An 18799-nucleotide genomic window follows, 5' to 3' on the forward strand; every position below is an offset into this window, starting at 1 on the left:
AAAAATTCCACCTGGATTTCAACAATTTCCACCTCACCATCAACCTCAGCCTGGACCAGTCCACACAAGAGATCCATTTCCTGGACACTACAGTGCAAATAAATGATGGTCACATAAACACCACCCTATATCAGAAACCTACTGACCACTATTCTTTCCTACATGCCTTCAGCTTCCATCCAGAACACATCACAAGATTCATTGTCTACAGCCAAGCCCTAAAATACAACCTCATTTACTCCAATTTCTCAGACAGAGACAAACACCTGCAAGCATCTTTATCAAGCATTCTTAAAACTACAATACCCACCTGGGGAAATGAGGAAAGAGATTAACAGAGCGAGCCAGGTACCCAGAAGTCACCTACTACAGGACAGGCCCGACAAGGAAAGTAACAGAACACCACTAGCCATCACGTACAGCCCCCAGCTAAAACCTCTCCAGCACATCATCAACGATCTACAATCTATCCTGGAAAACAATCCCTCACTCTGACAGACCTTAAGAGGCAGGCCAGTCCTCGCTTACAGACAACCCCCCAACCTGAAGCAAATACTCACCAGCAACTACACACCACAGAAACACTAACCCAGGAACCAATCCCTGTAACAAACCCCATTGACCACTCTGTCCCCATAACTACTCTAAGTGACACCATCATAGTACCCAATCACATCAGGGGCTCATTCACCTGCACATCTACTAATGTTATATATGCCATCATGTGCCAGCAATTCCCCTGTACATTGGCCAAACCGGACAGTCTCTACGTAAAAGAATAAATGGACACAAATCAGGCATCAGGAATGGTAACATAGAATCTCCCTGGACATGCAATAACAAATTTAAAAGTAGCCATCCTTCAACAAAAAAATGTCAAAAACAGACTTAAAAGAGAAACTTCAGAGCTACAATTGATTTGCAAACTTACCATCATTAATTTGGGCTTGAATAGGGACTGGGAGTGGCTGGCTCACTACAAAAACAATTTTCCCTCTCTTGGTATTGACACCTCTGCATCAATTTTTGGGAGCGGACCATATCCACACTGACTGAATTGGCCTTGTCATCACTGTTTCTCCATTTGTAAGGTAACTTCTTTCTCTTCATGTGCAGTATATTTATGCTTGTATCTGTAATTTTCAGTCTATGCATCTGATGAAGCGGGTCTTTACCCATGAAAACTTATGCCCAAATAAATCTGTTAGTCTTTAAGGTGCCACCAGACTCCTCACTGTTTTTGTGGATACAGATTAACATGGCTACCCCTCTGATACTTGAACTACTAAAAGTGTAAACTTAAGCGCTTGCACAAATCTTTAGAGGATCAGGATTAATTGAAGGGCAGAGAATGTAGAATACTATGTAGATGTGGTTGAAGATCAGAGTGAAAACTTATCTAGAAAAGCATAATAATTTTAGTGAGCCAATCAGAGTAGTCAAACAGAGGCATGACTGGACTACATGGACCAATGATCTGATGCAGTACAGCAAATCCTATCACCAATTAAACAGAATAAAATTTTGACATATTCTCCTGCGTTACTTTCACAGCTGCTTGAGAGAGACATTAGAATCCTTGTCCTCCCCAGTACATAACATGCCCTTGAACACACCTTGAAATTCTGTACATTCTTAAATGTTTCCATCTGTGCGGATTATTGTTGGTACTGTTCATGAATCTTCAAACTGGTCTGGTTATGTCCCTCACTTAAACTCATGCACAACCCCATTGACTTAAAAGGCACAAGTTCAGCTAAGAGCAGAAATTGGCCCACTTGGTTCAAATGTATCTTAATTTGGCACAAACAATTAAGCCAATCTCTGCTGGTAGCAAAACCTGAAAACTGATCAGTTTAATTGTAGCCAAATAAATGCCCATTATAGCTGATTTCTGAAGCTAAGATTAGCAGGTTACTAATGGATATAATCCCTTTTTCTGCCTCCAGCTCTCTTTTCTTTGTTTTAGTCTGTCAGTGTTATCATTCTTTAAAAAATATCTATTCAAAAACTCTCGCTTTTATCAGCATCTGATTTAAACACTGCAGCGTACAAACCAAGACGTAAAATAAATGGCAGCAGAGATTAAGTATTCCATGTTTTGATCATAGCATTACAGTTATTCCAATTGTTAGGTGGAATTTTCATTTGGAGTTTTTAGCTTGGCTGCTGCTGACTGACAAAGAGCTGTGATTAATTCACAATTCTTCTGTGTCTCGTCTGAACATGCCACATCTCATTAGCATTTCATCATATCTGCTCAAATCCTCATGAAAGAGAAATGGAAACAATAGGATAGACTCTCCCTCTCAAGTAATAAAGATGGAAGTAAAAATATCACCACAGCTTCTAATCACAGTGGTCATGATTTCTTTTAATTGCAATTCTATTGCAGTTTGCAACAATATAAAATTTCACTTTAATTCAGCAAACTATTTGGTAAATATGCTTTTTTATTTGGAGTCAGAAAATATGACACATCGCTCTTGCTGCTTTTACTGACACCTCACATGTTATCCAGAGTGAACAGTAAGACATATTATAATACTTGCTTATAGAATCACAGGGAGGTATTGGAACACTACAAGTACAAACTCCAGCATACACAGTCAGGACTGAACTTCCTGCTAAAACCCTCATATCAAATACAACAGCATAACACCAATGAGACAACAACTTAACATCAAGCTAAAGGTACAGCACCATCGATTAGTGGAGGTGCTGTCTACATTGATCATTACAGCTTTCTCCTCTCTAGTTAAATACAAATTTTAAACAGTAACTCCTAGGAATCCAGGCAGTCTGCCACCCACACAGGTTTCTGTGTTGCTCTGCCCACTTGAGTCCCATAATCAGTCATGAAGTCATCATTCGTAGTTGGATCTAGAAAATCAGTGAGTGCAGGGTTCCCGTCCTCTAGGTCAGGCCTATCTGTTGCAGAGAGACAGACTGTTGAAGGCTGCAGTCTGCTGAGGTCCTGAGGACCCGCTGGTAATTCGTCCACCAAAACCACTTTCCCATTATGAGCCACAGGAAACTGCTGGAGTAGCACTATAAAGAGGCCAGCTCGCTCTTTTTGTATTAGCAAGGATAAGTTATTTAGTCTTTTAATTACTGTGTAAGGTCTTCTCCAAAAAGAAATATGTTTGAGATTTTTTTTTACAGGATGTTTTTTCCAGTTGCATAATCACACCTTTTCTCCTTCCTGGATGGGCATGTAATTCTCTTTTTCCCATGTTCCTGGCTTGCTCGCTTCAGGCTCATCTATTTTTCCACCTTCTGCAATACTGTGCTCAGGTCTCTGATATAAGACTACACAATGCCTCTTACCTCTATGGGTGCATGGGCAATCCTTGCTGCCTGAACATCAAGTCATAGGGGGTTCAAAAATAATCTCATCGAGAGAGAAATGATAGCTGAGTGCTGGTTGGTGTTATATGCACAGGTGACAAAGGGTGTCTTTGTATTCTAGTCTCATTGGTCTTCACTGACTAAAAAAACAATGAGGAGTCTGGTGGCACCTTAAAGACTAACAGATTTATTTGGGCATAAGCTTTCATGGGTAAAAAAAAAACCCACTGCTTCAGATGCATGGAGTGAAAATTACAGATACAGGCATAAATATATATTGGCACATGAAGAGAAGGGAGTTACCTTACAAATGGAGAACCAATGTTGAAGGCCAATTTAGTCAGGGTGGATATGGTCCACTCCCAATAATTGATGAGGAGATGTCAATACCAAGAAAGGGAAAATTGCTTTTGTAGTGAGCCAGCCACTCCCAGTCCCTGTTCAAGCCCAAATTGATGGTGTTAAGTTTGCAAATGAATTTATTTTCCCTCTCTTGGTACTGACACCTCCTCATCAATTATTGGGAGCTCAAAGTCTGCCAAGTGCTCGCAGATTCTAGTCTCACCTGAATGACCAATACATTTCTTCTCAAGCAAAAGTGCTTCTGCCATCTTGAAGCTGCTGCCACCAGGAATCACAGGGACTGACTGAAACACTTCAAGTGGCCACTCCAGCATAGACAGGCAGGACTGAATGTCCTGCTAAAAACCCCATATCAAATATATCAACATAACAATATACAAGACAAGAATTTAACACTAGGGTAAAGATACAGCACCAGGTATTGGTGAGATGGTGTCTACATTGATTGTTACAATACTCCACCAATATTTTAACAAGAGGTTCCCACACACATTTCCCCTAGCCACTTGGGAGAAAAGCTTACATTATACTGCAGTTTGTCCAAAAAGATTATACAGATAAAACCCAATTTCCTGAAGCCTGACTATCTGAATTCTCATTCTCTCCAAAATTTGAATCAGTCCCATATCCAAAATTCCTAATTAAACCAAAATTCACTGAAGTGCAAATTGCCAAAGTCATTATTTAATTTAAATGAAACAGTTGACTGATGTTTCCAGCAAATCTTCATTCAAAAAATTATTGCGCTCTTCCTAGATGTCTGAAAAGGTTGAAGTCATGCTCTTGAATAAGTTACTGGATGTTATGATCCATTGCTACGGTTGTTAAATCACTTATATATATTACTACTAGAGTCATTTGAAAAGAAGAAATGTTGGGCCAACAGCATGCATCTTCCCACACCCTTTGCAGAATTGGTTGCTCTGGGGAGCACAGTGACACTAAGTTATGTACTGACATTTCTTATGTATTGACATTAGCTGAATGAAGCACCATAAGAGAACATGTAGGATAAGGAATAGGACATGCAGGAAAAAGTAGAAATACATTGGCACCCCAGCTGAGTAGGGAAATGAGACGTGTCTTTGCTAAATTTTTCCTATCCTATCCTATCTCCCTAAATGTAGCTGAATTCTATAGACTTCTTGACTCTTGATCATCCCCCCGCCCCGCCATTTTTTTTAATGTGACTGCACTCCTGTGTGACTACATGACATTTTTTCACCTATCTTCAGCCCTTTAGTCCCAATCACCACTTACTTTAGAATGGTTCTGATCACTTCCCTGATTGCTGCAAATACTGCTTTTTACTGCAGTATATTCTAGTTATTTTTCTCTTTTCATTTATTTATTTTTTACCTTTTGAATACCAAACTAGGATAATGCCTGTCAGAAAAGCAGACACAAAGCAAGACAGATGTGCTAAACATATGGTTATCAAGGGAGCTGTTTACAAAACAATAATTATCATGTGAGCTCAGAATTTAGGTTTCATATCCTTTTTGTTGTTTTTGCTTCATTGGTTTTGATGAGATATTTGTATATGAATTATCTAATTCAAAGTTACTGCAGCAGAGAGAAGAAACAGATCCCTAAATATCTGCAATATTTGCAAAGTATAAACCAAAGGTACCTGAATAGTTCTATTAATTCCAAAGACTTTGCTATATCACTAATCATTTTCTCTCAAGTGGAAATGAATTATGGGGCCTGCAGTTATCTAGTTAGCTACTTGCCTAGTCTATGCACTTGTTTAAGCCTATATACATTATTTATTATTTATTATTATTATTTATGACAGTAGCATCTAGAAGTCCCATTGAGATGATTTATACAAAATGGAACAACTTCAATGAGAGATTGAGAGCCACCCACCCCAAAATAGCTGATAGTCTGTTGGTTAGGGTGCTCATCTGGCAGAGGAGAAATCTGAATTCAAGTCCTTGCCCCAGAGTGCAGATTCAGACCTCGCAAGTCCCAGGCAAGTGCCCTAAAGGATAAGACTTATATGAGAGGGGCATAAACACACATACAGTCATGCATACATAGATTTGCTGTCCTGAAATTGACTTTTCCAATTTAATGACACTGAATATTTTCCCTGAGTTTTCGATTTGCTGGTTGAACCAAAAAATCAGTTATTCACTCAGTTCTACGGTGGAGCTTCCATCCTTTATAGCTATTCTGCTGGAATCCTGCACCATGAAGTTTAAGTGGTGCCTCGCATTGGGCCAATGGGGACAGACCAATCACTGTGGGCCCAAGAGGCCAGCCTCCCCCACCTCTGCTGCATATGCTCCAGGTGGAAGGGACAGATAAATGGAGGAAGCCCAGCTCTGTCTGGGCGGGCTGAGAAGGAGGAAGGACATGGGTTGCAAGCTCCTGTTGAGACATCTGAGACTCTCCAAGCAGTAGGAGCTGTGGACTTGGGCTACTCTGTGGACAACTAGATGACTGCAGAGATTGACAGAGACGCCAAACTGCTGCCAGCCAGGGAGATGCCTGAAATGCACCTCGCGGTAGGAAATGACCCAGGGAATGTAGTGAAAGTTGGTGCTTAAACCCTTAATGAGGAATCCCCTGGCTTCATAGGGCCCTGAGTTGGAACTCGGTGGAGCAGGGTGGGCCTGGGTTCTCGTACCCCACCCCACTTGCAACTAAGTGTGGCTACTGTTTTTTTGCCTGCCCCAGCCAGGAGGTTCAGGGGCCATAAACCATCTGCTTACTCTGCCCTACCCAGGGGTTACAAACTGACTATTTGTTCAGCCCTGCTCAAAGGGTCTGAACTCCCTCACCCCCACCCCCAGTTGCTGCTTGCTTGCCCCAACCAGAAAGCTCAGAGGCCCGAGACTGATTGGTTGTTCAGCCGCACCTAGGGGTTATAGAATGACTGTTTGCTATACACTGCCTGGAAGATCAGAAACCCTAATTGTTATTATCTGCTTCAGCCAGGAGTCTTGGAGGCTATGGACTGCTTGTCCTACCCCGCCTGGGGGCAAAGGGTTGATATGTGCTTGACCCCACTAGGGGTCCTGCGACCACATTGTTGCAAATATTTGATCCCACAAGGAGTCCAGACGACTGTGTGACGGGGTGTACCAACCCCGTATTGGGACAATGGGGATGGCCCTGCTCAACAAACGGGCCACCCTCCCCCCATTACACATACTCTCTGAACCAGTAAGAGTTTCATCCATTCTGCATGGAATCTGATATACTGTATGAAAACAGCCAGCTACACAGTGTACATGTTAGAGTTTGATAGAAAATGAGTTTTTTTCCCCCCATGTAAAGTTTTAATGACAATTAAAAAAGTTCAGTGAGAAATGGAAAACAGAAATATTTTGTTTTGGAAATGGCACTGATGCACCTCATGGAAGCTGTAATTTGGGTGCTCTCATGATCTCATTCTCCTCTATAGGTCAGGTTCCTTGATTAGACTACTTTTCCCACAACACACCATGGTCTGCTCTCCTGGGGCTGGTCTACACTAGTGGGGGGGATTGATCTAAGATACGCAACTTCAGCTACACGAATAGCATAGCTGAAGTTGAAGTATCTTACATCGAATTACCTGGGGTCCACACAGCGTGGGATCGATGGCTGCAGCTCCCCCGTCGACTGCGCTACCGCCGCTTGCTCTGGTGGAGTTCCGGAGTCAACGGTGAGCGCATTCGGGGATCGATATATCGCATCTTAACGAGACGCGATATATCGATCCCGGATAAATCGATTGCTACCTGCCGATACTTTTCAGTTTTACGACATTCAAGTTGTTTATTTTTAAATGAAAAAAATCAAAGTTTTCCTGTGGAAGCAGACACATTTGGGGGGGAAACTATATGTAAAATCTAATTTTCTGTTGAAAAACAGTTTCAATTAAAAATGTTAACCAGTTCTAGTACGTATGTCTATCACTGTATATTAAAAGAGATCAAATATCACTGTACATTAAAACATGTACAGGGTGAAAATGCTGTAAGAGGATTCTGTAAAACAGAAAATGTGATGCTAATATTATCTACTATGCAACAATTATATCATAAGATTTTATATTCTTTAGTCAGTTCAAGTTTTTTACTCTTGATTTATCATATTCCTTTTCTCTTCAAACAGGAAGACATTCTGATGTTCTGCAGGAAGTCTAAATTGCTTCCAAAAAATGACAAAGTAAAGCTGTAATTTTTAACTATGGTTAAATTATGAGGCTTTTTACAATAGAAACATAGTAATTTTACTGACACTAAAAACCTTAACATATTAAGCTGAAATGCAGTAATTCTCTTATACTCATATTAACAATGCTGTCAGATTGAACGCTCTACAGTATTACTGTGACACTAAAAATAAACATAAATCTAGTTTTAAACTACCATCAAAATAGTAACTCTTACTGCAATTAATAACATTGGTGCCCTGTTCTGAATTCCTTGCCACATATAAATGGTTATTTCCTACTTTCACAGAGAGTTGCAGGCATCTATCATTCCAGATAGAAAATCTTGTTTTTTCTCTATTCAGATTACTGAACAGCTCTCAGATCATATAGAAACCCCATGTTTCTTGACTGGAGTTCGAGCTGCACATCACTGAAAGAAGCTTGTATTTAAGTATACCTGGTTTATTGGTATTTTTTTCATACAACATTAAATAGAAGTATGTATGTGTCTGTCTAGCATACTTGTGTGTGTGGTCACACACAGATTAGATAGAGAGAGAGAGAGAATGGAGATATTTCAGCATAGTCAATATTATAATTCTGATATAAATTTAAAAAAGACTGTAATTCATTTAAAGTACAATTTCATATTCTTTACTAAATGTAACCAAATCTCAATGAAAAAGCAAATTATTGCTCATTATGCAAATGAAATGAATATTTTTATCGGGAGCTAGTAATTATCATAATGATTCTATCTGGAATCGGCAGTTTGACTTCAATAATATCCTTTGAGAGAGTATAAGAAACACACACAGGAATGAAGCACTAGGAGAAAATTTTCTTTCCCCTACGTAAGAGCCAATATAAAGGAGTTCCTTCCAGGCTTCTATTCAAGATTTTTGGCATGTCCCTATGGCAAATTCTGCCCCAAAAGGCATCATTCCAACCATATTCTTTAAGACAAAGGAGCAAAATCTGAGCAAATTAAACGCTTGGGGTCAGTAGTCACTATGTAGAAAAAAGCCAATCAACTAGAATATAAGTATTAAAGCTAGACTGAGCTCTTTAAATCTGTTCCTTCAGTCCATTTTTTTTCTTATGTGGACCATAGGTTTTGTGTTTTGTTGTTGCTGTCTGTTTAGAGGAAAAAGACTAGCTCATTTGTTTCTTTTCAACCCATGTAATGCACATTAAGGTCAAATTCTCAAAACTAAAGCCTTTAAAATTGAATCTCCAGGTTGCTGGTTTTTTTCATGCACAAAGCCCTACAAGTTGGTATACAAATTTAGAAGTTGGGATAAGGCCCTTTTTTCATTTTTGAATCTCTGTTAACAAAAGTCATGTTTGCATAGCTAGAGATGAGCACATATGCCTTTACTAACAACATTCATAGAATTTTATCACTATAAAATGCAATATCCTGATAGCATTGATCTATTGACAAAAGAGCAAAGTGAGTGGATTTATTTTTCAATATGATGAATTTCTGCAGTACAGATGTAAGAGGTATTATTTACAAAGTTTCCATTGAATGTCTGTAGTAGTTTCAGTTGTACTGTGCAGTATAACATGAGCATAAGGAAGGGAGATGGTTCTGCATACATTGTCCCCTCTACTGGATGGACAATCATGAAAAAGTTTAACACGGTGAAGCAAAGAAACAAATATTTGCTGCTTTTCCCAATAATTTTCAGTGAATGCCCTGGCATGACCAAGATAGATGATTTGTCTCATCATTGTGCATTTATAACTCGGTTCAACATCTCGATCAACAATAGAGAAAACAATTTTGTAAAAGCTTCTACTGTGGATAAGGACTTCAATAGTGCATACTAGGGCCGTCAAGCAATTAAAAAAATTAATTGTGATTAATCGTGCAATTAAAAAAATTAATCGTGTGATTAATTGCGCTATTAAACAATAATAGAATATCATTTATTTAAATATTTTGGATGTTTTCTACATTTTCAAATACATTGATTTCAATTACAACACAGAATACAAAGTGTACTGTGCTCACTTTATATTTATATTTGATTACAAATATTTGCACTGTAAAAACAAAAGAAATAGTATTTCTCAATTCACCTAATACAAGTACGGTAGAGCAATCTCTTTATCATGAAAGCATATGAATCTTTAGTGCATCTGGCATGTAAATATCTTGCAACGCCAGCTACAACAGTGCCATGCGAACACCTGTTCTCACTTTCAGGTGACATTGTAAACAAGAAGCAGGCAGCATTATCTTCTGCAAATGTAAACAAACTTGTTTGTCTGAGTGATTGGCTGAACAAGAAGTAGGACTGAGTGGACTTGTAGACTCTAAAGTTTTACATTGCTTTGTTTTTGGGTGCAGTTATGTATCAAAAAATACATTTGTAAGTTGCACTTTCATGATAAAAAGATTGCACTACAGTACTTGTATGAGGTGAATTGAAAAATACTATTTCTTTTATCATTTTTATAGTGCAAATATTTGTAAAAAAATATAAAGTGAGCACTGTACACTTTGTATTCTCTGTTGTAATTGAAACAGATATATTTGAAAATGTAGAAAAACATCAAAAATATTTAATATATTTCAATTTATATTCTATTGTTTAACTATGTGATTAATCGCAATTAATGAGTTAATCATGTAAGGTAACTGCAATTAATCATCAGCCCTAGTGCATACCCTTAAATTATTCACAATCTCAAAGCAGTGAGTCACTGCTTCAATGGGTGGTGTGTGAACTCCTCCTTCGGGGAGGCTAGCTCCCGGCCCAGCCCTACCCCACCCCTTCCGCCCAAGGCCCTGCCCCTACCCTGCCCCTTCCACCTCCCCACCTGCCTGCCAGGGCCCCGAGGCCCCCCTCCATCCTACTGCCAGAAGAGCCCTGGCCAAACTACCCTGAGGACCAGCCCACCCACACAAGCTCTCCCAATCCCTGGGCCATTGGCCAGACTGCCCTACTGCACCAGCTGGCCCAAGCACTGGCCCGCCTGCCCCAGCCGCCCCAAGTCCTGGGCCACCAGCTGCCATGACCCCCAGCTGGCCCGAGCACTGGCCTGACCCCCAGGTCACCAGCCGGCCCAAGCATTGATCCAACCCGAGCTGCCCCAGGCCTCTGGCTGGCCTGAGTGGCCAGCCAACCAAGCTCCAAGCCGCTGGCCTGAGCTGAGCTCCCACCAGCTTTGGGGGAAAAGGGGAGTCAGGGCGGGGCCACGGCCTGCGTTAGGGAAGGCTTAGCCTCCCCTGGCCTATTATACATGCTGCCCATGTCTGCTTCCATCTGTATTCTCAGATGTAATACATCAGCTAGTAATCCAGGCCCTAGAATCTGGGCCATGAGCCCCCAGGCAGGACTGAGACTGTGGCCACCACCTAGCCACTCACCCAAAGATGTGGAAAAGTGGGCTAGTGAAGCTCTAGCTCACAGAGGGCCCAGAAAGCTTCTGTTTGGAGGAGATGTCCCCTGAGTGGCAGGGACACATTACTTAAACCAGAAAGAGGCACAGGAAGCTGTGCCTGGCTGGCTGGCAGCTGCTATGGACCCTGCCTACTTGCCCGATTCCTGAGCCCTGCCTGTTCCTGCCTTCCTTATCCCAGAACCCTTTCTATTGCCAGTTCCTGCTTTCCTGCCTCATTCCAGGTCTCTGCTCCTATCCTAACCCCGACCCTGACTCCGGCTCTGACCTTTGGCTTGGCACCTGACTTTGACCCTGGCTCTGGTTTCAGGCACCTGACTCTAAGCATTAGGTATGATTGCTCACACCTTGGTCCCTACAGGAATACTGATTGGCTGCCTCTTCTCAGAGCTAGTACTGCTGGAGATGAAAACTCAGCATTGTGCAGGACATGGTGGGACAGCAATTCTCCTCCCCTGCTCGTGGTGTACAAGACATTTATATGTTAGGAGAGAGTTCAATTTTCACATGCACCGAGAGCATTCTGCTCTTAGAGCAGTGCAGGTCTAGAATAACTTAACACTGACACTAATGAGCAAATGGCAGCAGGATTCACAAATGCCATAGCTGATTAACCATATACAGTCCCAAGAGGTAAGTGTGTAGGTGTGAACATCTTACTCACATTGTGTGATCAGTTGATGGCCTGTGGTTTTCTTCCCCAGGATGTATGGTTGCTCCATTTCCAAGGCCCCACTGGAATGCATTAGTGGAATGGACTGAAATAGTTGCTGCTGCCACTTCTGTTACTGGTTGATACCATTCACATAGGTTTTCATCTTCAAAATCACAAACTTCCACAGCTTTACAAGACAAAATTGGAATACTTAGTATATGTCTACTAACTGGGAATAATCAGACTGTTGATGTTAGGGTCTAGTGAACAATATGGGTATAAAAGAATTGCAGTTTAGTTTCTTTAATGAGTATTTATACAGTATCAATAAGCATGGCTTCTCCCTATTGTTACAATATCAATAGTACTCACTATATTATTGGCTAAGGAACAAATTCTAACCTGGGGAGAAAAATCATTATTCACCTTGGTGTCTAACATCAGATCACATTATATATGAAAAGGACCCGTTTCCTCTGGTGATGTCATATGCAAAGATATCAGTGTAAAAGCCATTAGCTATTAGTGTGATAGCAACTTTATGAAGGGAACTCAAAAAGCAAATTAGTTTTATTTTAACAATCCAAATCATATCTAAATGACTTACAGTAATGCTACCATTTGGCATTGGGACCAAAATACTGAATTACCATCTTATTTGGGTAGTATTTCAGCCTCCTGGGATTAACTGATCCCTTCTTGAAGATGGGACAAATGAGTATTCCAGTTGCCTTGTCCCACTCAGTGTCCCCACACACGGAATAGAATGGTTAAGGCTCTGTGTTTGTCATGGAGGTCATAGCAACCACTGGGCCAGTCGCACCGGCTGCTGCTGGGGCAAATCCAGGCCAATAGGGCTGCGGGAAGTGGTGCGGGCCGATGGATGTGCTGGCCACCCCTTCCCGCAGCCCCCATTAGCCTGGCATGGCAAACCGCGGCCATTAGGAGCTGCGATCGGCTGAACCTGCGGACGCTGCAGTAAACAAACCGTCCTGGCCTGCGAGCGGATTTCCCTGATGGGACGCGTGCCAAAGGTTGCCGATCCCTGCCTTAGATGATCTCTGTATTAGTAAGTTATAATGTGTGAGGACAATATATTGTCCTGGGGTAACCTCTTTGGGGGAGTAGAGGTTGGGGAATGAAGTAGGATGGGGGGGCTAACAGAGCAGCTTTATTAGTTTAAAAAGTTACGGTAAAGCTAACCACAACCAATGTCTCTGCCTAATTATCTAAAAGATTAATAATGCTTTCTGACAGTGATAAGTGGCACAGTCTAAAGTGCCACATATATTCTTTTACAGTTTTACGTGGTTTATAAATATTATTTTTTAAAGTGCAATTGACAGTGGATAACACCCTCCTGTGTACAGATTGCTGCCTGCAGAACGTACTTCAGGCATATTCAGATATTGCCATTTAAGCGATGAATTGCAGTCATTTCTGTGGTGACTGCAGACTTCAGATTGCATGCAGTAGACTAAGCAGTATTCTCCATGGCATTTATCCCCCTGAAGAGATGAAGGGTGACTTGGAAGATAGACTTAAAGTGAATTTGTGAGAAAAAACTTGTTCTACCCAGTGAGTTCTGCTTTATGCTAAAGTTTCACTTCAGTGTTTCTCCTCAGTAACTAGAGCTGGATGAATACTGCATGAAAATGTCCATCAATATTTGAATTTGTAAATCACTTCCACTTTTTCCATTTGGGTTCACTTACCATGGACACTCAGTGGCTAATGTTTTACTGGAACAAATGTTAACAGAAAGTAGATATCAAAATCACATGCGAGTGTATTTGTGGACAATATATTTTATATTCATACATACACAAACAAAATATTTCACTTTATAAATGATCACACATTTAATCAGGAAAGAAAAACAATACCATGTGATTTGGCTGACCAATCATAAGCATGCAACATCTAAATTTTTCAGTATTCATAATCAATCTATACAGGAAAAAGCTGAAGAGATTTGTGAAATTAAAATCAAATAATTTTGAAGAAATTGCTATATTCAAGGAAGTTTCATGAGTATTAAAAATAAAAAAAATAATTTATTATTATTTATTTGTACTATGGTGATCCATAACAGCTGATTTGTATTCAGTGCTGACAAACATTTAGACTAGAGTTGGCTGGAAAATGCTCTTTCACTGAAATCAAAATTGTCCATGGGAATGTGTTGATTTAAAAAAAAATTCATTTAGAAAAAGATCTAAATGAAGCACTCAATAATATCACAACATTCCATTTCAACATTTTCAGAACTGAATGTTTCCAATTTTCATTTGAAACTGCTTTTCATGACAACAATTTTATTTTGTATTATGATTTTTTTGAAAGTGGAAATCAAAACTAAATGTTTTGATTGAACAAAAAAAATTTTTTTAAATGTAGTTTTGTGGCAATTTTTGAAATTCAATGTTTCATTCAAATTCAGAATGAAAACAAATTTAGAAATTTCAGAATTTCCCATAACCTGAACATTCTGGTTTCCCACACCTCTAATACAGACACAGTTCCTGCCCTGAAGGGGTAGTCTAAATACATTTCCTCTTGTGAACTAGCAGACCTGGATTATCAAGGATTATATTTTAAGGCACAAATATAAAGCAACAGTTTGATTTCTATTATTAAGTATCTTGATACTAGAAATCCATCAGGAGCAACCAACAAGTTACTTCTTTGCAACTCTTTTGGCTATATCCACTCTTCCCTTCATGACATATTATCTTAATTTCTTGCTCATCCACAATTGCCTTGCTGCTTTAAAAAGATGAGCAGTAATTACTGGTTCCGTTAATTTGAGAAACTGTATTTATTTTTTTTAAAATGGCTATGTATAGCAACTAAGCACTAAGTGATATAAGCTTTTGAGTAAGTAATTTGAGTTGAAATATAAAGTGTCAGGTCCCAGTCAGCACATTGGAAGGTTGAAGATGCATTACATCTCAGATTCCCATACTACAAAGCTGAAGATTAGTCTTTCTTTGGGGAAGCTTACATGAAGATTAATGCCAGGACGTAAATACAGAATAGCAAATGAAGATATGGAATAATTAAATATTTTAATATCTCAGAATAAATGTGTTAGTGCAACATAATAATTAGTTCACTGACCACAAGAGGACTCATCAGACTTATCAGAGCAGTCAGGTCTGAAATCACATCTCTGGATCATCTGGATGCAGTGGCCCGTTTCTCTACAGACAAATTCCTTCTCTGTGCAATTGTTCGTAGGGAGTGTTGCAGGAACTGAAGTTCCTGAGGGTGTTGATGAGATACTTGGCAAATTTCCTTATGAAAAAAAATAATTCAAACAATGTCTTTATTCAATAGTTCTTTGATCTCTGGACCTGAACTGTGGAATTGCTGTGAGACTCTCCTCCTATCTAACATCCCTTTGCAATCGTCTCCTTGCTGTTCGGTCCATTAAAAAAAAAAGTTACTTTGACAATCACTTTCCTGTCCCACCACTCTGACTGTGTCATGCCAATTTCCTCTCCACTGGATTCCTTTCTCATCAGGTTTAAGCACCTAATTCCCACAGTCCACTCCCAGTATCTGGCAGTCAGAGGCCAGGGACACAAAATGCCATGACAATGAGTTCCACAGGTTGAGTGTTTGTTATGTGAAGAAGTACTCCCTTTTGTTTTCTTTAAACCTGCTGCCTATTAATGTCATTGGGTGACCTCTGCTTCTTGTGTTATGTGAATGAGTACATAATTCCTTATTAACTTTCTCCACACCTTCTCAATCACGTCTCTTTTCCAAGCTCAAACGTCCCAGTCTTTTTAATCTCTCTTCATATGGAAGCTGTTCCTTGCCCTTAATAATTTTGTTGCCCTTTTCTGAACCTTTTCCAATTCCAATATATCTTTTTTGAGATTGGGCGACCACATCTTCATGCAGTATTCAAGATGTGGGCGTACCATGGATTTATATAGAGACAATATGATATTTTCAGTCTTATTATCTATCCCTTTCTTAATGATTCCCAACATTCTGTTAGCTTTTTTGACTGCCACTCCAAATTGAGTAGATGTTTTCAGAGAACTATCCACGACTCCTAATTTAGATCCTATCATTTTGTATATATAGTTTGCGTTATATTTTCCAATGTGCATTACTTTGCATTTCTCACCATTGAATTTCACCTGCCTTTTTGTTGCTGAGTCACCCAGTTTTGTGAGATCCATTTGTAACTCTTCACAGTCAGCTTTGGACTTAACTATCTTGAATAATTTTGTATCATCTGAAAATTTTGCCACCTCACTGTTTATCCCTTTTCCCAGCTCGTTTATGATCATCCCACTATTCTGCTAAGATAGCAATTCTAGGAAAATCATTTTGTGCTAAAATGTCTGCTGTTCTACTGCTTTCTGTTACTACCGTAAGTCAGCTGTCAGACCATATATTACATTTCATTTTTTTCTGCAGCTAACACCAGCCCTCTTGGAAGCTTACTCTGTTTGTTTTGTTTTGTTTTGTTTTTGTTATGAAACACTGTAGGCCTGGAATTTTGTAGACGTCTTGGGACACAAGGTATGATGTTTCTGTAGCCATTGTACCAAACTAGATAGTGAAGACTCCAGGCAGACAGTAGTATCATTAAAACTGTTTGTGTACTGTAGTGTGAGTGTTTGACTCTTTTGTTTTGACATTGTCAGAATAATGTCTTCATTAAATTGATTATATACATATGTATGCGCAGATCTCTCTCTCTCTCTCTCTCTCTCTCTCTCTCTCTCTCTGTGTCAGTCAAAAGGTGGAATTAATTTTGCCAAGTGAAATTTTAATATATTTACACTACTTTAGAAGTTTGGTTCTCCTTCGAGAAATCAAATTACCTTGTTGCTAGTAATGGAAAATGCGTTCCAGTGACTGCCTATTAGAGCTGCTGACATTTTTTCCCTTCACCCTTAGATACTGGAACTTCTGTCTTACAGAGCTTGTTTTCTAGCCAGTGTCCCCAGGCATCTGAGCACAGTTTCTTCTCCTTACACATCTGACCTGATCTTAGACCTTAAGCTTAAGTGTCAAGAAGCACTTCCTTTTTCTATACGGTCAGGACTCAGGATACCAGGCATATCTAACATAAGAATGGCCATACTGGGTCAGACCAAAGGTCCATCTAGCCCAGGATCCTGACTTCCAACAGTGACCAATGCCAGGTGCCTCAGGGGGAATGAACAGAACAGGTAATCATCAAATCACATTTTCTGCTTTTCACTAATTAGTTTTCCAGATGTCAATTGCCACAATATTTCCTTTCTGTCCTCAATAAGCACACTCAGGAACCTGCTTGAGGACATTTCCAGGACATTGCTAGCTAACTGTTACCAGGGGATGGTGAAAGGTTCTGGGTAGTAGGGTTAGGCAGATGGGAAAACTAGTTGGGATTTGATTGTTAGACAGCAGAGGCAAAGTTTGAGCAGGTTTTCATTTTACAGAACAAGTTCCTCCACTGATGTTATTAACCAAAACGAATCAGTTACAAGTCCCAGGTCTCTGGGTGCAAAGAGATTTATAGTTATTTTCTAACTTTGTTCTCACCATTGTAAAGGGTACAGTCTGTAAAGGACAAGTCATCAATTCCAATGTCTCCACAGAAACCGTCCCCCACAGTACCTTCCACCAAGATCTAGGGAAACAATAATTACGAAACCATTTGTCAGCATATAGTAGACTTTCACTTTTCATTAGGTATTTAATATCAATTGATAGAAGAGCCATTTACTATGTTTCATGATTTTAAAATGAGCTTAAATTTGTTCTTGTGGAGATACTGTATTTGGTAACACTTCATGAAAGAGACTAATCATTATCAATGCTCTCTGGTGTTCACATTAATCAAAGTGAACTATGACATTAATGTGGTTGGTTATACAGTCACATTTAAATCCACTGAAACATTGTGACGTAAAATGATGGCAAGATGGTATAATAAATGGCACATTATGATTAGGTCTACAGTAGTTACTGTAATAACATTAATCATATTTAATTAATAGTTATGTGAATAACTTATATACTTTTATGAGAATCCCACTAAACTGAAAATAATCAGATACACAGATATACTCTAGCAAACTTTAAAGAGAGGTAAATATTTTACTAAATGTCATTAAAATAGCAGATACTTTATACATTTACTTCTCATTATTGCCAAAACATAGAACAGATTAGTATTTAGAATAAACAACAGCCAAGAGAATTAGCTTCTTTCCTTTTGACTGATTCAGAACTGTCAAACACTGTGATGTCACAACCAATACAGCTACGGAGACCCTGTCAGCTTCAATATTCTTAATTTTAACTTTCCTTTAAAAAATTCCTTGTTTCTTATAGACCTCCCTTAAAATGCTATCTCTTTTTTAAAAAATGTTCAAGGCTTCCCTGTTTCCCTGTTGATGTTTATCAAGGTTAGAGCTTGCTGAAAAATGAGAACTTTTTTTATTAAAAAAGTGAGAAAAAATTCATCTCAGTTCTTTTTCCTCCACCCCCCCAACAAGGTTTCCAGATCACCCCCATTGTAATGCTCCATCACCTCCTTGAGAATCCCCAAAACATTTTAAGTAGTCTTGCAGGGTGCAGTTGTCCCTCTGCCCAACTTATGGTTCAATCACACTGAAGATGCCTCCCATGAGTGACTGGGTAAATGACTGGTTTCAGAGTAGCAGCCGTGCTAGTCTGTATCCGCAAAAAGAACAGGAGTACTTGTGGCACCTTAGAGACTAACAAATTTATTAGAGCATAAGCTTTCGTGGACTACAGCCCACTTCTATGCATCCGAAGAAGTGGGCTGTAGTCCACGAAAGCTTATGCTCTAATAAATTTGTTAGTCTCTA

General features: G+C 39.6%; 1 protein-coding gene across 1 annotated transcript in view; it reads right to left on the reverse strand.

Moving 5' to 3' along the window:
• The window catches only part of MALRD1 (MAM and LDL receptor class A domain containing 1), a 371329-nt gene that overhangs the window by 272936 nt on the left and 79594 nt on the right, over window positions 1-18799 (reverse strand). The window contains exons 10-12 of the mRNA XM_034760318.1: window positions 17505-17592; window positions 15069-15245; window positions 11955-12132 (exon numbers count right to left, since the gene is read on the reverse strand). Coding sequence (XP_034616209.1) covers window positions 11955-12132; window positions 15069-15245; window positions 17505-17592 — 443 coding nt within the window. The remainder of the gene's footprint in view (window positions 1-11954; window positions 12133-15068; window positions 15246-17504; window positions 17593-18799) is intronic.

This window comes from Trachemys scripta, chromosome 2, assembly GCF_013100865.1.
Source record: "Trachemys scripta elegans isolate TJP31775 chromosome 2, CAS_Tse_1.0, whole genome shotgun sequence".
Classification (NCBI taxonomy): domain Eukaryota; kingdom Metazoa; phylum Chordata; order Testudines; family Emydidae; genus Trachemys; species Trachemys scripta.